Source organism: Halichoerus grypus, chromosome 15 (assembly GCF_964656455.1).
Source record: "Halichoerus grypus chromosome 15, mHalGry1.hap1.1, whole genome shotgun sequence".
NCBI classification, from domain to species: domain Eukaryota; kingdom Metazoa; phylum Chordata; class Mammalia; order Carnivora; family Phocidae; genus Halichoerus; species Halichoerus grypus.
This window is the reverse complement of record NC_135726.1, coordinates 51,011,412-51,029,117: the sequence shown is the minus strand read 5'-3', so window position 1 is coordinate 51,029,117 and position 17,706 is coordinate 51,011,412. Positions and strand designations below refer to the sequence as shown.

Here is a 17,706-nt window from a genome sequence, read left to right as displayed (position 1 = left end):
GGCCGTGGGCATCCCACAGAGGGGCCCTGGCCGCTCTCCCCGCCTGGCCCCCAACCTCGGCAGCGCCACGTCGGCTTCACCATGATTCCCAATGGCGCTGGGCTGGCAGGGCGAGATGGCTAGAAACACAGAGGAACATACGGACAGACGGCGCCTCCACACACAACGTGTCCTGGCCTGCCCCGGCCCCCTGACACACGCTGGGCTCCGGCCCGAGGGGGGCCTCCCGCCGCCCTGGCCCGATCTGTCCAGGGAAAGGACGACAGGGAGGGGAGGCGAGGGGGCCGGGACAGCGTGGGTGGGCGGGGGTGGTGGTGGTCACCAGGAGCCGGAGCGGAAGAGGAGGACCAGGGGCGGCTAATCCCTTTTCTTGTCCTCTGCTGGCTTTGGAGGGGCTTCCTGGGGCTCGGTGGCAGAGCTGACCCCCTGGGTGGGCTTGGCGGGCAGGGGCGTGGAGGCCTCCTCCCTGGCGGCGGCGGCGGCGGTGGTTGTGGTGGGGGCCGGGGCGGGTGGGGGTGGGAGGGCCCCTGCTGCCGTCGGGACCTCGGCCACAGGGGCGGCTGCTGTCGGGGCCTCGCCACTCATGCCAAACTCATTCACCCGCGTGGGGTCGACGCGGTAGATCCACCGTTGGTAGAGGTAGATGAAGAAGACCACATCTGGGGGTGGGGTGAGGGGGGCAGTGTGAGAGGAAGGGGCCCGCCTGGCACCCCAGGACTGAGCCCGTAGGCTGACGCTGTGGCACCTCCCTCGGCCCAGGGCCCTGCCTGCGCCCGGCTCTGGGGGCCTCCCGCCCGCCCACTGGACCTCACCGTCCCGCAAGCAGCCGATCCGGTACATGACGGGCATCTTGATGACAAAGGCAAACAGGTCGTCGATGAAGGTGTTGAGGGCCTTGTAGGTAAGCATGCGCCAGGGCAGGTGGGCCACAGACTTGAGCTTGTAGTTGATGAAGAGCTGGGGGGTCATGGTGATGAAGCCTGCAGTGATGATGGAAGGAGCCCCGTGAGCCCAGGAAGGGGTGCCCTGACCCCCGACCTCTCTGACCGCACTTCCGGTCTCTCTCTCCTCCCTGTTCCCCGGCCACCCGGGCCTCCTCGCCGCTCCCACCCCCGGGCGCATCTTACCACAGCTTCCTCACCAGCCCCCTGGGCATCTTTCAGGCCTCAGTTTACACACCATCTCCTGAGACAGGTCTCCCCAACCCCCTTAACTTTAGCCCCTCGTGGCACTTGCCATGTGCTGTGACTCACCTGTCTGCTTCTCTACTCTGAAGGGGTCCTGAGGGACAAGGACTGAAACGTACCGTGCACGGCCTCCTGGAAGCCCTCCCTGACCCCCAGCCTAGACCGGGCACCCCTCCAAGGCTCCTCACGTGCCACCCCTGCCCACCCTGGGTCGTCCCCGTCTGGGGACGAGTCTCTCCCGCACGGGACCATGAGCATTAGGAGGATAGGGCCAGGCTGACCGGACCCGGCTGGTCCCCTGCGTGGCCCAGCACGGGACCCAGGAACGTGCGCTGCTGAGTCTGCCCCAGGCAGGGGGCCGGGTGTGGCAGGGCCTGCTCACCGAAGGTCAGCAGGAAGCCATAGAGCATGCTGAGCACCCAGGAGTACCAGCCCTTGTGCTCCAGGTACAGGAGGCTGTAGACAGCATAGCAGCCCAGGAGCGGGAACAGGATCCACGACAGGTACCGGAACGCCATCTGTGGGGCACAGGGCGGGGCTGGCACTCTGCTCCCCACCCTCACCCACCCACACCTGGGCTGGCAGGCCAGACCGAGGGAATTTCCAGGTGGCCCTGGGAACTCAGAACTTGGACAGGAAGTATACGGGGCAGGCACGGAACACTGGCGGGTGTGACACAAGCCATAAAGAATGGATGGGCCCATCAGTCGGCAGGCAGATGCCCTGGACCCCCACCCACTGCCCATCTCCTGGTCCAGAGGTGTGTGGGTGCTTGGAGACCCTCCCCGGGGCCCACTGTGGGGGACACTCACATCATCATACACTTTGGTCGAGGACTCGATGTACGTGGACTTGTCTTTGAAGGTTGGGCGGGGGAAGAGTCCTGCCACCTTGTGCTCCCGGTCCAGCTGCAGACAGAGAGGGAGGCCGTGGTCAGCTGCCACCCTGGCTCCCACCCCCCACCCCCACCAGTTCCAGCCCCTGCCCTTCCTCACTGTTCCCAGTTCCCCTGCCCCACGTGTGACCCAAAAAATCCCCTGGTGCAAAAATCCCCTTGGTCCTGGGAGCGCAACAGGCATTGGGAAACCCCCAGGGGCCAGCTCCAGGGTCTGGCTGGGGCAGACAACCCCCATTCCAACCCCCCAGCGGCCCCCAGAAGAGCACAGGGGCCTGGCCTTACCCGGACGTCCATGACCTTGGTGATCTTCCAGAGGTCGATGAGGACCCCGATGAAGACGCTGACCTGGACCACGAAGTTGGTCTCGTTGTCCAGGATATAGAGAAGGACCACGAAAGACTGGAAAACGCCGAAGAAGACGGAGCGCACGGACAGGCCCTCCAGAGACTGCCGGCTATTCCAAAACTGGATATCTGCACAAGATTGGGGTGAAGCCGAGGGGCTGTGGAGCCTCCCTCCAAGTCCCTCCCGCAGCTCCCTACAGGCCCCATCCCCCTCAGAAGCCCCGATGTGGTGCTGGGTCTGCCAAGGGGGAAGGGTGCACACCACCCTCCCCTCCCCTGAAGAGTCTGCCTCACGGACGCCACCCAGAGCAGTCGACAGGGTGGCGGCGGCAGGGATGGGGACGGTGGCCCCTGCCACGTCCTGGTGCTCGCCACACGCTGGGAGCTGAGGCTGCTCAGGGAAGCCCCATTCCTCAGGCCACAGAGGCTGCCCTGGCAGAATGTGGATGCAAGCCAGGTCTGCACGACACCAGAACCTGGCTGTCCACCTGGTGCCGGGCCGCCTCCCCTGGGCAGGAGGCTCTGGGCCGTGCACTTCGAGACCAGCTCTTCCAGCCCACCACCCTGAAACCCGGAAGGACCTTAGGCACTCCTGGGGTGCAGACAAGGCCCTGGGCTCTGGTCCCCAACCAGAGCTCCTTCCCGCGCCCCTGCTGGGCCCCCACCCACAGGGCCAGGCGGCCCCCGTCTGAGCCCTGGCCTCCCATGGGCCAAAGCAGGTACCAGCGTGGCCTACCACCCGCAGCCGCAGGCAGCCGACCCACCACGATGCCGGTCGTACGGAAGAGAAGCCAGGCCCGGGCTCACACACGGCTGGCCCCGCATCGGCGTGCAAAGCTGTCCACCCACTCTGATTTCGATTCCAGAGCTCCGGCACACTCGGCAGGCTTGCCCCACCCCCTATCGGACCATCGGGCCCTGAGGAGACCTGAGGGGGACACTCCTAGAGCCCCCCAGTACTGACTGTATATCCTGGGTCTGGAGACGGAGTTCGGTTGGAGGCGGGTAGATGTGAGTCCCGCCTCAGGCCAGGGAGGCAACAAGCACGGGGTGTAAAGGCGCCCAGGGCCCATGCCCCCCACTGGGTGACCTCGGGCGAGGGACCATCCCCCCCCCCCCCCCGTGCCCTCATTTCTCAGGAGGAAGTGGGACCTCGGGCGACCCAGCTGGAAGTCAGCAGGAAGTCTGGGCGCCCGGGCGTGGCCGGGCACGGTGAGTGCTCCCTGCGGCCCCGCTAACAACTCCCTCCCTCCCGGTGGTCGCCACCACCTACCGTCCAGTTTGGATGTTAGGAACTTCTAGAAGGTAACGCTCAACCGTGGCAGTATTGTCAATAACGGTAACACCCGTTAGGACTGCTGCCAGCACAAGGTGCAGAGTGGCAGGCCTCCCTAGGAAGGACGCGGTGGCCCACACGGCTCCGAGGAAGAAAGCGGGTGTCGCAGCCCCTGCCTGGGTCCAAATCCTGGCTCTGTCACTTGGCAGCCGCGTGACTGCGGGCAAGTTACCTAACCTCCCTGAGCCTCCACTTCCTCACCTGTGAGCCTGGAGGTAACGACAGGCTTCCTCGTGGGGCTGGGGCCGTGGGGACTCCACAAGCTAACCAATGAGGGCGCTGGCCACCAGCACTGCTGGCCTTTGCAACCTAGGGGCCCTCTGGGGACAGGGCTGTCACCTTCCCACTCAGGTGGGCCCTGTCCACTCAGCCTCGAGGGGTCTCCAACGAGAAGCCTGCTGTGTGGGGCAGCAGGAGCGGCTCTGGGGCTTCCCTCATTGATCCCGGCTTCGGAGTTCCCCGGCCCCGCTTCCTGGTGGTGCCATCCCGGCCTCCACCGGAGCAGCAGGCCAGCTCCTTCCCCAGCGCCACACCCGCTGGATGGGAGTTTCTGGGCTGGGAGTTTTGGGGCCATTACCCTCCCCAGCTCCTCAGGCCTCTGGAGAGTGGGGCCGAGAGACCCCACATAGAGGGAGAACCTATGGGGAGGGAGGAAGAGGGGGAAAGGGGCAGGCCCTATCCCCCACCACACACCCTCCTATCCCCAGCCCCCCCATGGCCTCCCACTGGCCCCAGGGGCCCACCCTACCGTTCTTGAAGGCCAGGAACTCAAAGACACTGTGGACGATGGACACGATGATGGTGAGTGCCAACAGGTAGGGGTTGGTCTCTAGGAGTGCAACCTGGGGGTGGGGGTGGGGGGCGATGCCTGTGAGCACAGCCGTGCCCTCGCCCAGGGGTGACCACTGCAGCACCTTCACTAGCCAGCCCTGCTCTCCTTCCCCTGGACCCCAGAGGCCCCAAGCCCTGGAGCTGCCCCGGGGAAGGAGAGAGCATGCCGGCCAGCAGGAGAGTGGGTGAGGGTGGGCAGAGGGGCACGGAGGGCCAGGCGAGTGCTGTGCAGACGGGTGGGGGTCAGGGGGACGGAGAGACAGTGACGGGGCGAGAGGCAGGGTGACCGAGATAGATGAAGGGACAGTTGGGGTGAGGACTGGAAACTCAGCACCGAAGACAAGCCCAGGGAGGCACAGCTGAGTCTCCAGGTCACAGATGCAGGCCAAGAGAAAGGTGGGAACAGAAGACGTTCAAGGACGTGGTAAGAGGGAGCAGAAGCTCGGAGTCGGAGCCCAGGGTCAAGGAGACAGGCTGGGGGCGGGGGTGCAGGTCCAGACCTGAAAGGCCTGGCTGAGGCGACAGAAAAGCCGTGACAAGGATGACAAGGAGGCCCCCAGAAGCCTCGGAGACAGGACCCCCAGAGCCAGCCGGGGTCTGCTGTGGGGAGGGGGCCCGGGAGGTTGCGAAACTGGGCAGGGAGCTCGGGCTGGAGGTCCCCAGGCTGCCGGCGGGCCCACTTCCCCTTCGTGCAGCCCAGGAAGGGGCTGGAAAGCCCCCGTGCCGCCTCACCTTCACCGAGTCCTGCTCCTCGTCTGACTGCTCGTACAGCTCGTCACCCAGGAAGTTCCAGGGCGACTTGGTGCTCTGGGCGGCGTAGAGCTGCCAGCGCCAGAGCGAGAGCGGGCAGAAGGAGACGCGGAGCGGCAGGCTGGCCAGGCTCTCGTTGATGGGGTAGTAGTCCTTCTGCAGGTTCCAGTAGTCGTTGAAGTAGATGATGGGGTAGTAGTCCCCACTCACGGCGTCGAACTTCACATCTGCGGGCACGTGGGGCAGGGGCACCGCTCAGCCGGGGCCGGAGGCCACCGGCATCCAAGAGGGCGGGGACATCCCTCGGGCCTCCAAGGGCAAAGGTGGCAGATTCAGATGTCCACGGGGACCCCGGGCAGAGACCAGAGAACAGGGGACGCTTCTCGGCTACACCACGGGGAGCTGAAGAGCTGCTTGACCTCCGTGGAGGGGATGGGGTAGAGAGGGCTGGGCAGGCCCCACCTGAAGGGGACATCCCTGGCTCGGCTCCAACCCACGGCTGCCCGGCCAATGACCACGTATCAGGGTGTTGTAAAAGAAGTCAGGAATCTGGGTTTCTCAGCGATGCCGTCCCAACTTCAAAAGCTGGCAACAGCTCATGCGCTAGATGAGGCTTGCCAGAGGACTGGTGTGGGCACACAGCGGGTCAGTGCTGGGGTCACTGGGAGGTGCAGGAAGGAGAGGAGAGAAAGGGGAGTGCCGTGGGGGGGGGCGGGGAGCTAGGGAGTGGTGGAGACCCAGTCAGATCTCGCAGGGAGCTGGGGTCGGGGCCCGAGGGGGCGGGGGGCTCACACTGGTCCAGAGGCGGCGGCACGCTGCCCTTCACCCACGGCGTGTGGTCGTCCACGATGTTGATGGTGATGTTGGGGTGCCAGTGGGAGATCACCTCCACGGGACCGTAGTCCTCGGCCCTCTGAGGGAAGATGGGGTGAGGCGGGGTTGGGGGAGGGGGTCTCAGAGGCACCTGCCTGCTTCCTCCTGAGGGCTTCCGTGACATTGAGACAGCAGAAGAGTAAACCACCACAGTGACCGCTGGCCGAGGGCTTACCTCAGATGATCCCCGTACCAGCCTTTCCAGAATCTTCCCCCACCCCCCGCCCTGGATCCCACTGCCCCCCTGCCCCCCAGCCACCTAACAGAGCAGGAAACCGAGGCCTGAGGATGTGGATGCGGTCATATGCCAGGCTGCGAAGCATGGCCTGGTGACAGCACGAGTGTGGGACCCACACGCAGCCTCCGCACGGGGGCCGTCCCTCCCGTCCCTCCCGTCCCTGTGCAGAAAGCCTCCCTCTCCCTTCCCTGGGCTCTCGGTGCCCAGCACAGGTTAGCACCCCCAGCACCCCCAGCCTGCCAGGGAGTATTCCTGCCACAGTCACGTTATCAGCTGCCTACTCTGGGCCGGGCTGCCTGCGCGTGAATCCTGGCCCTGCCACGTCCTGGCTGTGACAGCTGGGGCAAGTCTCCTTGTCTGAACACGGGAATAGTGACAGGACCTTCTCGACAGGGCCGGGCGAAGCGGCTCAGTCCGTCTAAGTACCTGCTCCCCGGGTGCCGGCTGCTACACCCTCGCCTGAAACCCGCCCCAACCTGAGAGGCAGCTCTGCTTCCTCGCCTGGTTTCCAGAGCAGAAACGGAGGCCCTGAGAGGTGAGGCGGCCTGACCAAGCCTCCGCAGGGGCTCAGTGGTAGCGTCCGAGGGGAACCCATGGGGGCTGGCTGCCGGGCGGTGAAGGGCCCAGACGCTCCCCTGAGGCCCCACAGCTCCGCTCCCGTTTACCTTGATCATTTCTGGATCGGCTTCTGTCTCTCCCGTCAACAGGTTCTTGGTTTTCTGAAATCGCCGGCGCTTGTATTTGTTGATCACTGTGGGAGGGGAGGCGGAGGCAAGAGGGCAGACAGGACAGCTACTGGCACCAGACACCAGACCTCTGCCCACCACCAGCCACTCGCTGGTCTCCCGAATGTGCTCTTGCACCCCGAAACAAGGGGACGGCAACGGGAGCCCGAGAGCCTGAGCTGCCGTCTCAGACCTCATCCCGTCACTTCCCCATCTTGGCAGGGACACCCACACCTGCCAAACTGCCCCAGGCAAAAACCTGGAGTCTTCCTTCTCCAGAATCTGCTCCATCCGTTCCATCAGCCATTCCAGGGATGCCCCCCCCAACCCCCGGCCCAGCTCGTGCCTCACATCCAACCACTCCTCCCACCACCGGGGCCCCACCCAGGCCAGCCACGGCGTCCCCCTCCCGATGACCACAGTCCTTTCCCCCATGACCTGCTCTCCACAGGGCAACCAGCAATTCTTTTAAACCGAGTGTCTGTTCTTCCCCTGCTGCTCCAGAAACCCAGAAGGCTCCCGCTCCCTGAGCAGGGCGCCTGCGATGCTCACCACGGCCCCACTGACCTCCTCTCTCGCCCGCCTCACTCCTCCCTCCCCAAATCTGCCAGCCCTGGGCCTTCGGAGGCCCTGCTCCATCTCCCTGGCACGCATCCACCGTGGCCGGAACCTTCCCGATGGGCTCCTTCGTAGCCTTCCGGTCGCCGGTGAAATGCTCCTCTTCCGCAGGCTTCCCTGCCCACCCCACTGCAGGAGGCCATCCTGCTGTCCTGCTCGCCCTTTCTGCCTCCCTCCCCACTTTTTATCCTGGCCCCCAGTTTGCCTCCCCGTCGGCTGGCTGGCCTGCTCTCTGCCTCCTCCAGTCCACGAACCCCAGGACTGACAACTAGTAGAACCCCGTGAACATCAACAGGCAGGCTGCTGACAGTTCTGGAGAAGGCCCGAGCCACCAGTATGAGAACTACTATGGGGCTGTGAATCCCCAGCCAGGAGTGGACCTCACTTCTCTTGCGGGGGCCAGGTGGGCTACAGGCTCCCTGTCGCCCTGCCCGGAAGATTGCCAAGACTTGGCAGGAAGAGGAGGCCGGTGCTTGCTTATGCCCCATCTCCCCTCCTCCACCCTGGCCTGGTACTTTTCACTCTTCCTTATGCTAAGACGAACCACGGCTTGCCCCTCTGGTGACTTCTCCATCCTGCCCCTGCAGGCCCAGGAGAAATGGGGCAATGGGAAAGGGAGCTGGCCAAGAGCGGGGGCTCTGGGGTCATATCCTGGCTCTGTCTCCCTGAGGGACGCTGGTGAGCTACGTCACTTCCCTGGGCTTCAGTCCCTCCTCTGAAGAAGGGGGTTCAAAGCACCACCCCTTCTTGGCAGGACCACTGTGAAGAGCACAGCCAGGCCGCATCCGCGCCCATCACATTTCCACAAACCACAGGGCCCAGATCCCTCCCACCCACCCAGAACCAGGGCTCGGGGCTTTTGGAGTCTATGGATGAGCTCAAGTTCAAAAATGCTTCTGGGAATTGGCTTTCGGTTTCAGCCCAGGGCCTGCTGCTCTTTCTTGTTACCATGAACGCTACCCCCACTCCTATCATGTTAGTTCATGTGAGACCTTGCCCCCACCCCCGGGGAACACAGGAAACAACCGAGGGTGGGCATCCTGGAGGAAACCTCCCAGGGGGACACGCTCTGCCATTGTTCCACACCTGGGAGAGGCTGTCCAGGGAAGGGAGGAGCTGTGCCCAGCCCAGCCCCAGGAGGAGAGAGGCTTTGGTTTAAGTGGAGAACATTCTACAACTGGGTGGCATTCAGACTGGACTGTAACATGAGATGGACCTGACTTCTGTCTGGGAGAAGAGCCCCCCTTTCTAGGAGTTACAGCTTCTAGAACTGCACCAGCCAGTACAGTAATGGCCACGTGAGGCTACGGACACTGACCAGGTGGCTGGTCCGAACCAAGATCTGCTGTGAGTGTAAAACACACAGTGGACTTCGAAACTTAACGCAAGAAAGAATGTAAAATAGCTCGCTAATTTTTTACACTGATTACATGTGGAAATGACAATATGTTGACTTCAATAAAATTATTACTAACACTCACGTGGCCACTAGGAAGCATAAAGGACTTGCAGGGCTGGTGTTTTATCTATGGGACCGTGTTGCTCTAGGTATTGACTACCGGTCTTCCGGGGAGAGGGGGGCTTTTCTGACCCCATACTCTCGTTCTTCCCTCTGGAGTTGGCGTGTGGCCAGCTCTGAGCCCCTTCACGTCCCTGCTCCAAGGGGTCCCAGCTGTGAGATGGGGGAGGGAGGCCTGGCGAATCCTAGTGGGCTTTTCAGGTCCAGGGGCTGCAGATTCTCTTTTGCAGACCATGCCAACATGTGTCACACTGACCGTGGACGTGACCTTAACCACGCCTCGATACTGAGCACGTTCCCCAAAGGCAGAACCACAGAAGAGAACAGTGGCGTCGATGGGGGGCAAATGGGATGCAAGAGAGCAGCCGCTCTCTTGGATCACATTCAAGGCCACCTCTGAGGCGTCAGGCACATTTAAGCCGGACCCCTGATCCATGCCGCTCATGGGGCCACAGCTGTGGAGACTACCCACGCAAGCCACACTCCCTCTGCTTGCCTCTGCCTGCACCAGACCCAGCTGGGCAGAACATCCCACGGACCACATTCCACAGACACGATCACAGAACAGGCTCACCACACACGAGGGGACTTTTCCAGATCAGTTTTTGGAGGCCGATATGGGTTCACCAATTGTTATTTTTGCCCACTACAGAGGATAATGAAAAAATTATCATCCTTTGGGATATCTTTATACCCCCGAAGTTAGGGAAGGCCTAACCCAACAAGTAGAAGCGCATCCATTGCTGCCCCAGGCAGAAACAGCCAGAGGGATCTGAACCAAATCCCCAGGTGCAATGAAATAAAAGCGAGGTGGGCACACGAGACTCATGACAGGGGAAAGGGAACTTTCTGAGGGAGCTGCTGAGTTTCTAGATCTGCTGAAACTCAAGTAAACCCCAGGGCTGCCAATCAGGAGACAGTGGACTCAAGGACAAAGACCCCAGGAGGGAGGAAAAGGACACAACCACGATTAATCTCATACAAAACGAGAAGTTGGGACAGGAAGGGAAAAAGGACTACGTTCAGCACGTGGCTCCGATGCCAATAAGCCAAGTACTCAAAAGCACCTAAACACGAATATTAATCTCCTCAAAATTCTCGTTCCTGTGTTGGGCTTTTCTCTCCTTGGGGGAGCTTTGGAGGTTAAGTGACAGAGAAACAGCGACAGGAACTTGCAGGCAGTGGGCTGTGGGGAGTGGGGCTGGGGGAGGAGCGGGGAGGGGAACAGGAGACTGAGGACTTGCACTGTCTTGCTGAATTACTTGAATTTTGAACCATGTGTGTGCAAGAAGAGATGAAATGGAAGACGATGCTCTGGGTGGAGAAAACCCCTGCTCGCTACTGGGCCATGTCAGAAGTCGCAAACGGCTCGCCCGGACCCAAGGCTTCCCGGGGTCACTCACAGTCCCTGGGGTTTGTGCTTGCAGTCGGGATGGCCGGGTGGCCAGCCAGAATGAGAATGGGGGACCTCGTCCGGCTGCACGGCCCTCACAGCATGCTCTCACGGGACCATCTAAAAGGGGCGCCCGGGAGCCAGGCACCTCCGCACAAGGCCCCCAGAGGGTGGCGCGTTTTTGCGGCTCCCATTCGCAGGGACTGGGGTAACAGACGCACTTACAGACCTCACACGGGATCAAACATAGCCCAGAGTCCTCCCGTTTCCCCTGCTCTCTCCTTCTGGTGTTCATTCACAGACTGCTCCCGAGTGTCTGCTCTGACCAGGCCCGGAAGCGTGCACGAGCCAGCCCCACCCTTCTCTGACCACTGTCCCCTGCCCTTCAGAAGTCCCTTTCTCCGCCCGCTCTTTGACTCCTCTCCCGTCTGCTCACAGGTGTCCACAGAGGTGCAGAGGGTGGGTGGGGCTCGAGCCCAGCCCGCCGACTCCAGCCTCCCTGGGCCTGGGCTTCCTGCCTGCCCCCGTGGGCCCGGCACGGTGGGGGGGGGTCCGCCGCACAGCGGGGGTGCTTACTCCGGGACATGTGGACCGTGGCGAGCCGGCGGTAGAGGGCCTTCTGCCGGGGGTCTGGGTGGAAGCCACTCTTGGTGAAGTAGACGTGGATGTAGATGGAGCCATTCTGCTGGACGCTCTGCAAGAATGTGTAACGTGGTGCATAAGTGGATCTGAACTCAGTCTGCGGGCTCCTGTGCGGCTCTCCTCTCACCATCTGTGTCCCCCGCTCTGCTTGTGCCTGTCACCTGCTATCTCCCAGGATGGGGACTACTCTCAGCCCCACCTGTTACAGATGAGGAAACCCAAGAGGGCGGCCACCTGCCTGAGGCCCCAGGGGGAGAGCCAAGGCCAATCTGAGGCCTCCGTCGGAGCTCCGCGCAGAACTTGGGATTTACTTGTCCCCTTCACTTCCCTCCCTTTTAAGCCCACCTCTGCGTTCATCATGTTTTATATATTTTTACTGTTTTAACATCTTGGGGCAGGGTTGCGGGGAGGGAGGGGGGGTTCTTAGCTGGCTGAGGAGACTTGCCCCTTCCAGGGCTACTAATTCCTAGATACAACTCACCTGGCTTTGTACACATCTTTCATATGCAATCCAGCCAATCCCAAGCCCACACTCCACCTACTCCCTTGATCTAATAACTTTTACATACGAAGCTTCCCTAAATCACCCAGGATGGGGTACATGCAGCTGGAGAACACTGCTCTAGCCCAGAGCCCACTGACATCCAACATCCAAAGGAGCCAATCCTAAGCTATTTCCCCTGCCTGCCTTGCTTTTCCCATGGAAACCCCAGGAAAGGCTCCAGCTGGGCTCCCCGCCCCCACCCCCACCCCTTCCTTCTGCTTCTGACCAAACCTGGTGCTTCCCCTGTGGTCCTGCGTGGGAAATGCAAATAGTAAATTAAATCAGGCACAAACAGGCTACCTCCCACCCCAAAGCTGGGAAGGAGGGTTTACTGGCATGCTTGGGAACAGCTCTCACCATCCAACTTGCTACCCCCTGAGCCTTCCTGGGATCGCATCTCAGGGAGGGCTCTGGGGGCTGGGCTGGAGGTCTCAGTGGAACCACCCCCTCACCCCCCAGCCCCAGTACAGTTATCCTACCCGCCTCAGAAAGACGGAACCCAGACCCTGCTTCCAGGCACCCAGACAGAGCAGACATGGCCCCTCCCCCCAGGGGCTGAGGAGAAGACCTGCTAGGGAGAAATGAATGAGAGGGTGGCCCCAAAGAGATATCAACACCCACTGATTCACTGATTGATTACATTCACCAACTCGTGTATTCGCTCAAGTATTGGCCCCATGCTGAGCAGGGCTGGGGACACAGCGGTGACCAAACCAGCCCGGGAGTGACCACCCAGAGTGTGCAGGCTTCGATGCAGAAGCCCAGAGAGGGTCCGCTGCCTGAGCCTGAATGTCAAGGAAGGCTTCCTGGAGGAGGCAGGATTTGAGCCTGGGGCTGTGAGAATCCAGAGCCAGACAGCCTGAGCTCGACTCTCTCACAAGCTCTCTGACCTTCTAAGTCACCCAAGCTCTCTGTACCTCGGTTTCCTTGCCAGCCAGTCAAACAGAGAGGAGAGCTGCCACTTCCCAAGGCAGCAGGGAGGCTGCCACTTACTACGGAGCACACACCAAGTGCTCCATCCGTATTAACTACCACTTTCAAACAGGGCTGCCGGCACCCCCAAGGGTTGGGGTACTCATCTTTTACTGGTTTAAAGCACAGGTTTACATGCCCCTGTAGGTAGCTGGAAGATCCGAGGCCAATTCCAACCCTGTTCACATTTGTCAGCTGGGGAGGCCGAGGCCGAGGGACCCCCGGGGCCTCCCTGTGGTCACACAGCAGGTGGATGGCGCCAGCGTCAGGCGCGGAGCCCGAACTCAGGCTGCAGGACCCGGAGCCGGTTCAAGGAAAGGCCCTCCAGCGTGAGCAGCGCAGCCCTAGAGCCAGAGCCCGGGAGCCGGCCCCACCTGTGGGATGTCGAGCTCGGCGAAGTGCTCGTAGCAGCCGTCCGAGTTCTCGCCGCTCGTCCAGTCGCCGTACACGAGGTCGTGCTGCTCCCAGAACAGCGCTGACGTGGCGTTGAAGTCTGTAAAGTGCTCGTGCTCGGAGATGTACACATGCAGGTTCTGCGGGCAGGGGAGGGGCGGGGAGGGAGCTCAGCTGCTGCCGAGAGCCTCTGAAGGCGGCCGGAGAAGGCGCAGACCAAGAGCCGGGGCATCGGTCGGTGCTCTAAGATGAAGGACTTTGTGGCAGGAGCGGGGGGCGGGGCGGGGGCGGGGAGGGGGCCAGTGAAGAACAGTAGCCCTCACCCCCCACCCCAGCTCTCCTGGTCTGAGGCTGTGGTGTGCATGAGCGAAAAGCAGTGGAAGAATGGCCGGCCTGCCAATTAGAATTTAGGCCCAGCACCTGACGGGCTTGGTCAGTAGGGCATGCAACTGAGTTCGAGCCCCATTATTTTTACTTTGAAAACCAAAATAAAGGGGGTGCCTGGGTGGCTCAGTTGGTTAAGTGTCTGCCTCTGGCTCAGGTCATCATCCCTGGGGTCCCGGGATCGAGCCCCACATCGGGCTCCCTGCTCAGCCAGGAGCCTGCTTCTCCCTCTCCCACTCCCCCCTGCTTGTGTTCCCTCTCTTGCTGTCTCTCTGTCAAATAAATAAATAAAATCTTAAAAAAAAAGAAAAGGTAGAATTTGGGGTCAGAAGGGATCAAGTCTCCTTGCATGATCTTCTCCCTTCTCTTACAGCCTGCTTGGTCAGAGGTCTGCAGGCTCACGGAGAAAGCCCAGAGCTGCGAGAGGGTTAGCGGACTCCTGACAACACAGGGGAAGTGCAGAGCTGGCCCGCAGACAGTGCCCTCCCTTCTCAGGTGCCCGTGGCCATCTCCGAACAGAGCCCTGAAGGCCCGCTGACAGAGAGCGTCGCTGAGCCGTGGTCACCCCCCGCTAACTGGAATTCTGTGCAAGAAGCGAAAGGTGGGAGAAGTCTCAATTACTGGGGTCCGGGCACTCCCTGTGGGGTTCCCGAACCCCAAGCCCTGGACCCTTGGACCTGGCAGGACAGCACACGCCTCCCTCTTGTCGCTTGCTCTCGTGGGCCGCTCTGTCTGGCTCCCTGCTCTCTCTCTCTCTCTCTTTTTCCCACTCCTTCCCTTCCCTGCACACCTCCCTTTGCAACTTTTTTTTCTTCTCCCTTTGCAACTTTTAAGACCTGAATGTACTTTTGAAATAGGTTATGTTAGGACCCTGTTAAAACAGTTTTTAAACAGCTGAGTGAAACCTTTGCTGTCCCTCTTCCCCACAAAACTGAAAGAATTTACTTTTTCCTCGGGGGTGTTGTTAGTGACACAGGCCTCATGGGCCGAGGATGGACCCGGAGTTCCTCAACCCTGGTCCTGTACCCAGCTGACAGCGACGAGGGACCTGTCTGTCCCAAATGCCCTTGTCACTCCCTCACGCCCTCCCCCACACGGTCGCCTCCCGAGTCTGGCCTCCCAGCCAGCGGTTACCATTAAAGTGTCTTTGGGGAACAGGTTACGGCTGGCGACGCGCGGAGCTCCTCCGGGGCCTGCCTGGTCCTGAGGGGCCGGCCCTCGGCGGAACCAGCTGCTGATGACCCAGATGATGAAGATCCTGAGGAGGCAAGAGGGGCAGACGGTGAGTCCCAAGCCTTTTCTTTCCATCGTGGGCCCACCTGACCTCCTTCTGACACAGCACACGCTGGGGGCCTGACCCAGGGCTGGCAACCAAGGCGGGAGGGCCCCTAAGAAGGCAGTCACCGGACAGGTGAGAAGACAAGATGCCCCCAGATGCCATGTCCGGGGTGCTGCCCCCATTTCCACGCAGACCCCCGCCCCATGAGTCCTCCAGAAGCCCCCAGTGGCCACAGGGACGCAGGGCTTGGACCTTCTAACCTCTGACCTAGGAAACCTAGTACGCCAGGCCCCCAGAATCCCAAAGTCAGGGAACCCTAAGAACCTGGAATCTCAGCATTTTAGATGCACAGCACCTTTGAGAGCAACATTTTAGAACTTAAATCAATTGAACGCTTGAGAAGGGGAGAGTAAGGAAAGGGTTAGTCCCAATTTGTAGTAATATTGGCCTAGGGTATTCAGACCAACACTGCTGCTGGAAGCAGCCAAGTGGAAAAACTTAATAAAAATGAATATACTAAGAACGTATCAGTACTAATTTTACATATATAATTATGTATCCTGATATAACAAGAGTATGTTCTGCTCGTATATGTTCTCATATATGTTCTTTATCAAGGTTACGTATGAGTATATGTAAGCACACATTCTTAAAAACACTAAATGGACAAGACTGTAGATTTACCAGGCAAAAACTGAAGGGAAGACTGGAACCAAAAGAAGTAAAAAAGCAACAGAAGCTTCTTTTTGTGTCTGAGGACATTTGCGAGGTATGTTGATGCGTAACAAATGCTAGCTGAGGGCCCACACGGGGTAACCAGAGAGCTAAGACCCCACAGGGTGCCACATCCAAGACCAGGGGAGGCAGGCAAGGCCTAGTCTTCCCGGGGAGTCACCAGGTAGACACAGTGAGAGCCTTGAACTTGGCGCAAGGAGACCCCGGATGGATGATGCCCCAAGCAGCCAGCAGCAGAAGGAAAGCACGTCCTCTCTGGAGGAAAATATGTTCATCCTAGGCCTGAAATTATTCTTATACATAACTTTGAGATGCTCAGAACTGAACTCTGATGTTTCAGAATTTGTTGTTATAAAAAAAATCTCAAAATTTGTATCAAGAGAGCTTCAGAAGTACCACACTGGGGCGCCTGGCTGGCTCAGTCAGTAGAGAATGCAACTCTTTTTTTTTTTTTTTGAAGGCTCCACACCCAGCATGGAACCCAACGCAGGGCTCGAACTCACAACCCTGAGATCAAGACCTGAGCTGAGATCAAGAGTCAGAGGCTTAACCGACTGAGCCACCCAGGGACCCTAAACATGTGCCTCTTGATCTTGGGGTCGTGAGTTCAAGCTTTACATTGGGTAGAGATTACTTAAAAATAAAATCTTTAAAAAAAACAAAATACGAGGTGCCTGGGTGGCTCAGTTGTTAAGCGTCTGCCTTCGGCTCAGGTCATGAGCCCAGGGTCCTGGGATCGAGCCCTGCATCGGGCTCCCTGCTCAGCTGGGACCCGCCTGCTTCTCCCTCTCCCACTCCCCCTGCTTGTGTTCCCTCTCTTGCTGTCTCTCTGTCAAATAAATAAAATCTTTTAAAAAAGCTGTCCGTTTTAAAATAACAAAACCAAACCAAAAACACACGCACCCCAAAAAACCCCAAACCATGTATTTGCTTTACATTGAAATAAAAACAGAGAAAGGTATGAAATGATACAGATCAGACTTTCAAAATGATTTCCTGGTTTGGGGGAGTAGGGGAAGGCATACAGGTAAGCAAAAACACAATAGTGCCTTAAAAAATTCTGAATAAAAAAACCAGGGGTGCCTGGCTGGGTCAGTGTGTGGAGCATACGACTCTTGATCTCGGGGTCGTGAGCTCAGGCCCCAGCGTGGGCATAGAGCTCACTTTAAAACAAAAACAAGGGGCACCTGGGTGGCTTAGTCGTTAAGCGTCTGCCTTCGGCTCGGGTCATGATCCCAGGGTCCTGCGATCGAGCCCCGCATTGGGCTCCCTGCTCAGTGGGAAGCCTGCTCCTCCCTCTCCCACTGCCTGCTTGTATTCCCTCTCTCGCTGTATCTGTCAAATAAATAAATAAAATCTTTTTAAAAAAATAAGAAATAGAACAAAAACAAAAAAACCCCAGCATTTATATGAATCAACATGTAAAAGGATCACAACCAATACAATAATGATGAATGATGGTTTTCCGTAGGTGATTTTTACGTTCTTCTTTAGGCTTTTCTTTTTGAATTTCTTTCTTACTTTTTAATGAACAAAAGAAAAGCCTCCAAACAAAAGTATAGCAGATTGCTAGATGTTTCCCATATCCATCTTCCCCTTTTGTCTCAAAAAGGAAACTCTTAAATTTTAGCCGGACCCCTTGGTTACCCAGAATAAAGACTATAATTCCAGCCTTGCTTATAGCTAGGAGTGGACACAGGGTGAAGTCCTGGCCAACAAAACGTAAACAACGTGTATTGTGCTGGGCTTTGGGAAAGTGTCGTTAAAGAGACAGAGCATGCCTCCTTGATTTCTTCTTCCCTCCTAGAATGCAGATGCGATGGCTGGATCTTCAGCAGCATCTTAGGCCATGCAGATAAAGGGCAAAACCTAGTGATGGTTGAACAAAAAGCAAGAAAGAATCTGGGTTGCAGAAGACTGCAGAATCCTGGTCTAAGCCAGAACAGTACACGAGAGAGAAATAAAATACTTCTATTGTGTTAATTCAGGTCTCTCAGACACATGCTGCTGTGTAATTATTAAATGAGACAAGTACTTATTAATTA

General features: G+C 59.0%; 1 protein-coding gene across 2 annotated transcripts in view; it reads right to left on the bottom strand.

Moving 5' to 3' along the window:
• Window positions 1–222: 222 nt before the first annotated feature.
• CLPTM1 (CLPTM1 regulator of GABA type A receptor forward trafficking) overlaps window positions 223–17,706 on the bottom strand; it is a 28,843-nt gene continuing 11,359 nt past the window's right edge. For both annotated transcript variants that reach the window (XM_036123749.2, XM_036123748.2), the window contains exons 3-14: window positions 14,782–14,905; window positions 13,245–13,403; window positions 11,289–11,406; window positions 7,123–7,208; window positions 6,139–6,259; window positions 5,329–5,573; window positions 4,514–4,607; window positions 2,368–2,558; window positions 2,000–2,095; window positions 1,570–1,705; window positions 813–980; window positions 223–659 (exon numbers count right to left, since the gene is read on the bottom strand). In XM_036123749.2, coding sequence (XP_035979642.2) covers window positions 358–659; window positions 813–980; window positions 1,570–1,705; window positions 2,000–2,095; window positions 2,368–2,558; window positions 4,514–4,607; window positions 5,329–5,573; window positions 6,139–6,259; window positions 7,123–7,208; window positions 11,289–11,406; window positions 13,245–13,403; window positions 14,782–14,905 — 1,840 coding nt within the window. In that variant the 3' untranslated portion in view covers window positions 223–357. The remainder of the gene's footprint in view (window positions 660–812; window positions 981–1,569; window positions 1,706–1,999; window positions 2,096–2,367; window positions 2,559–4,513; window positions 4,608–5,328; window positions 5,574–6,138; window positions 6,260–7,122; window positions 7,209–11,288; window positions 11,407–13,244; window positions 13,404–14,781; window positions 14,906–17,706) is intronic.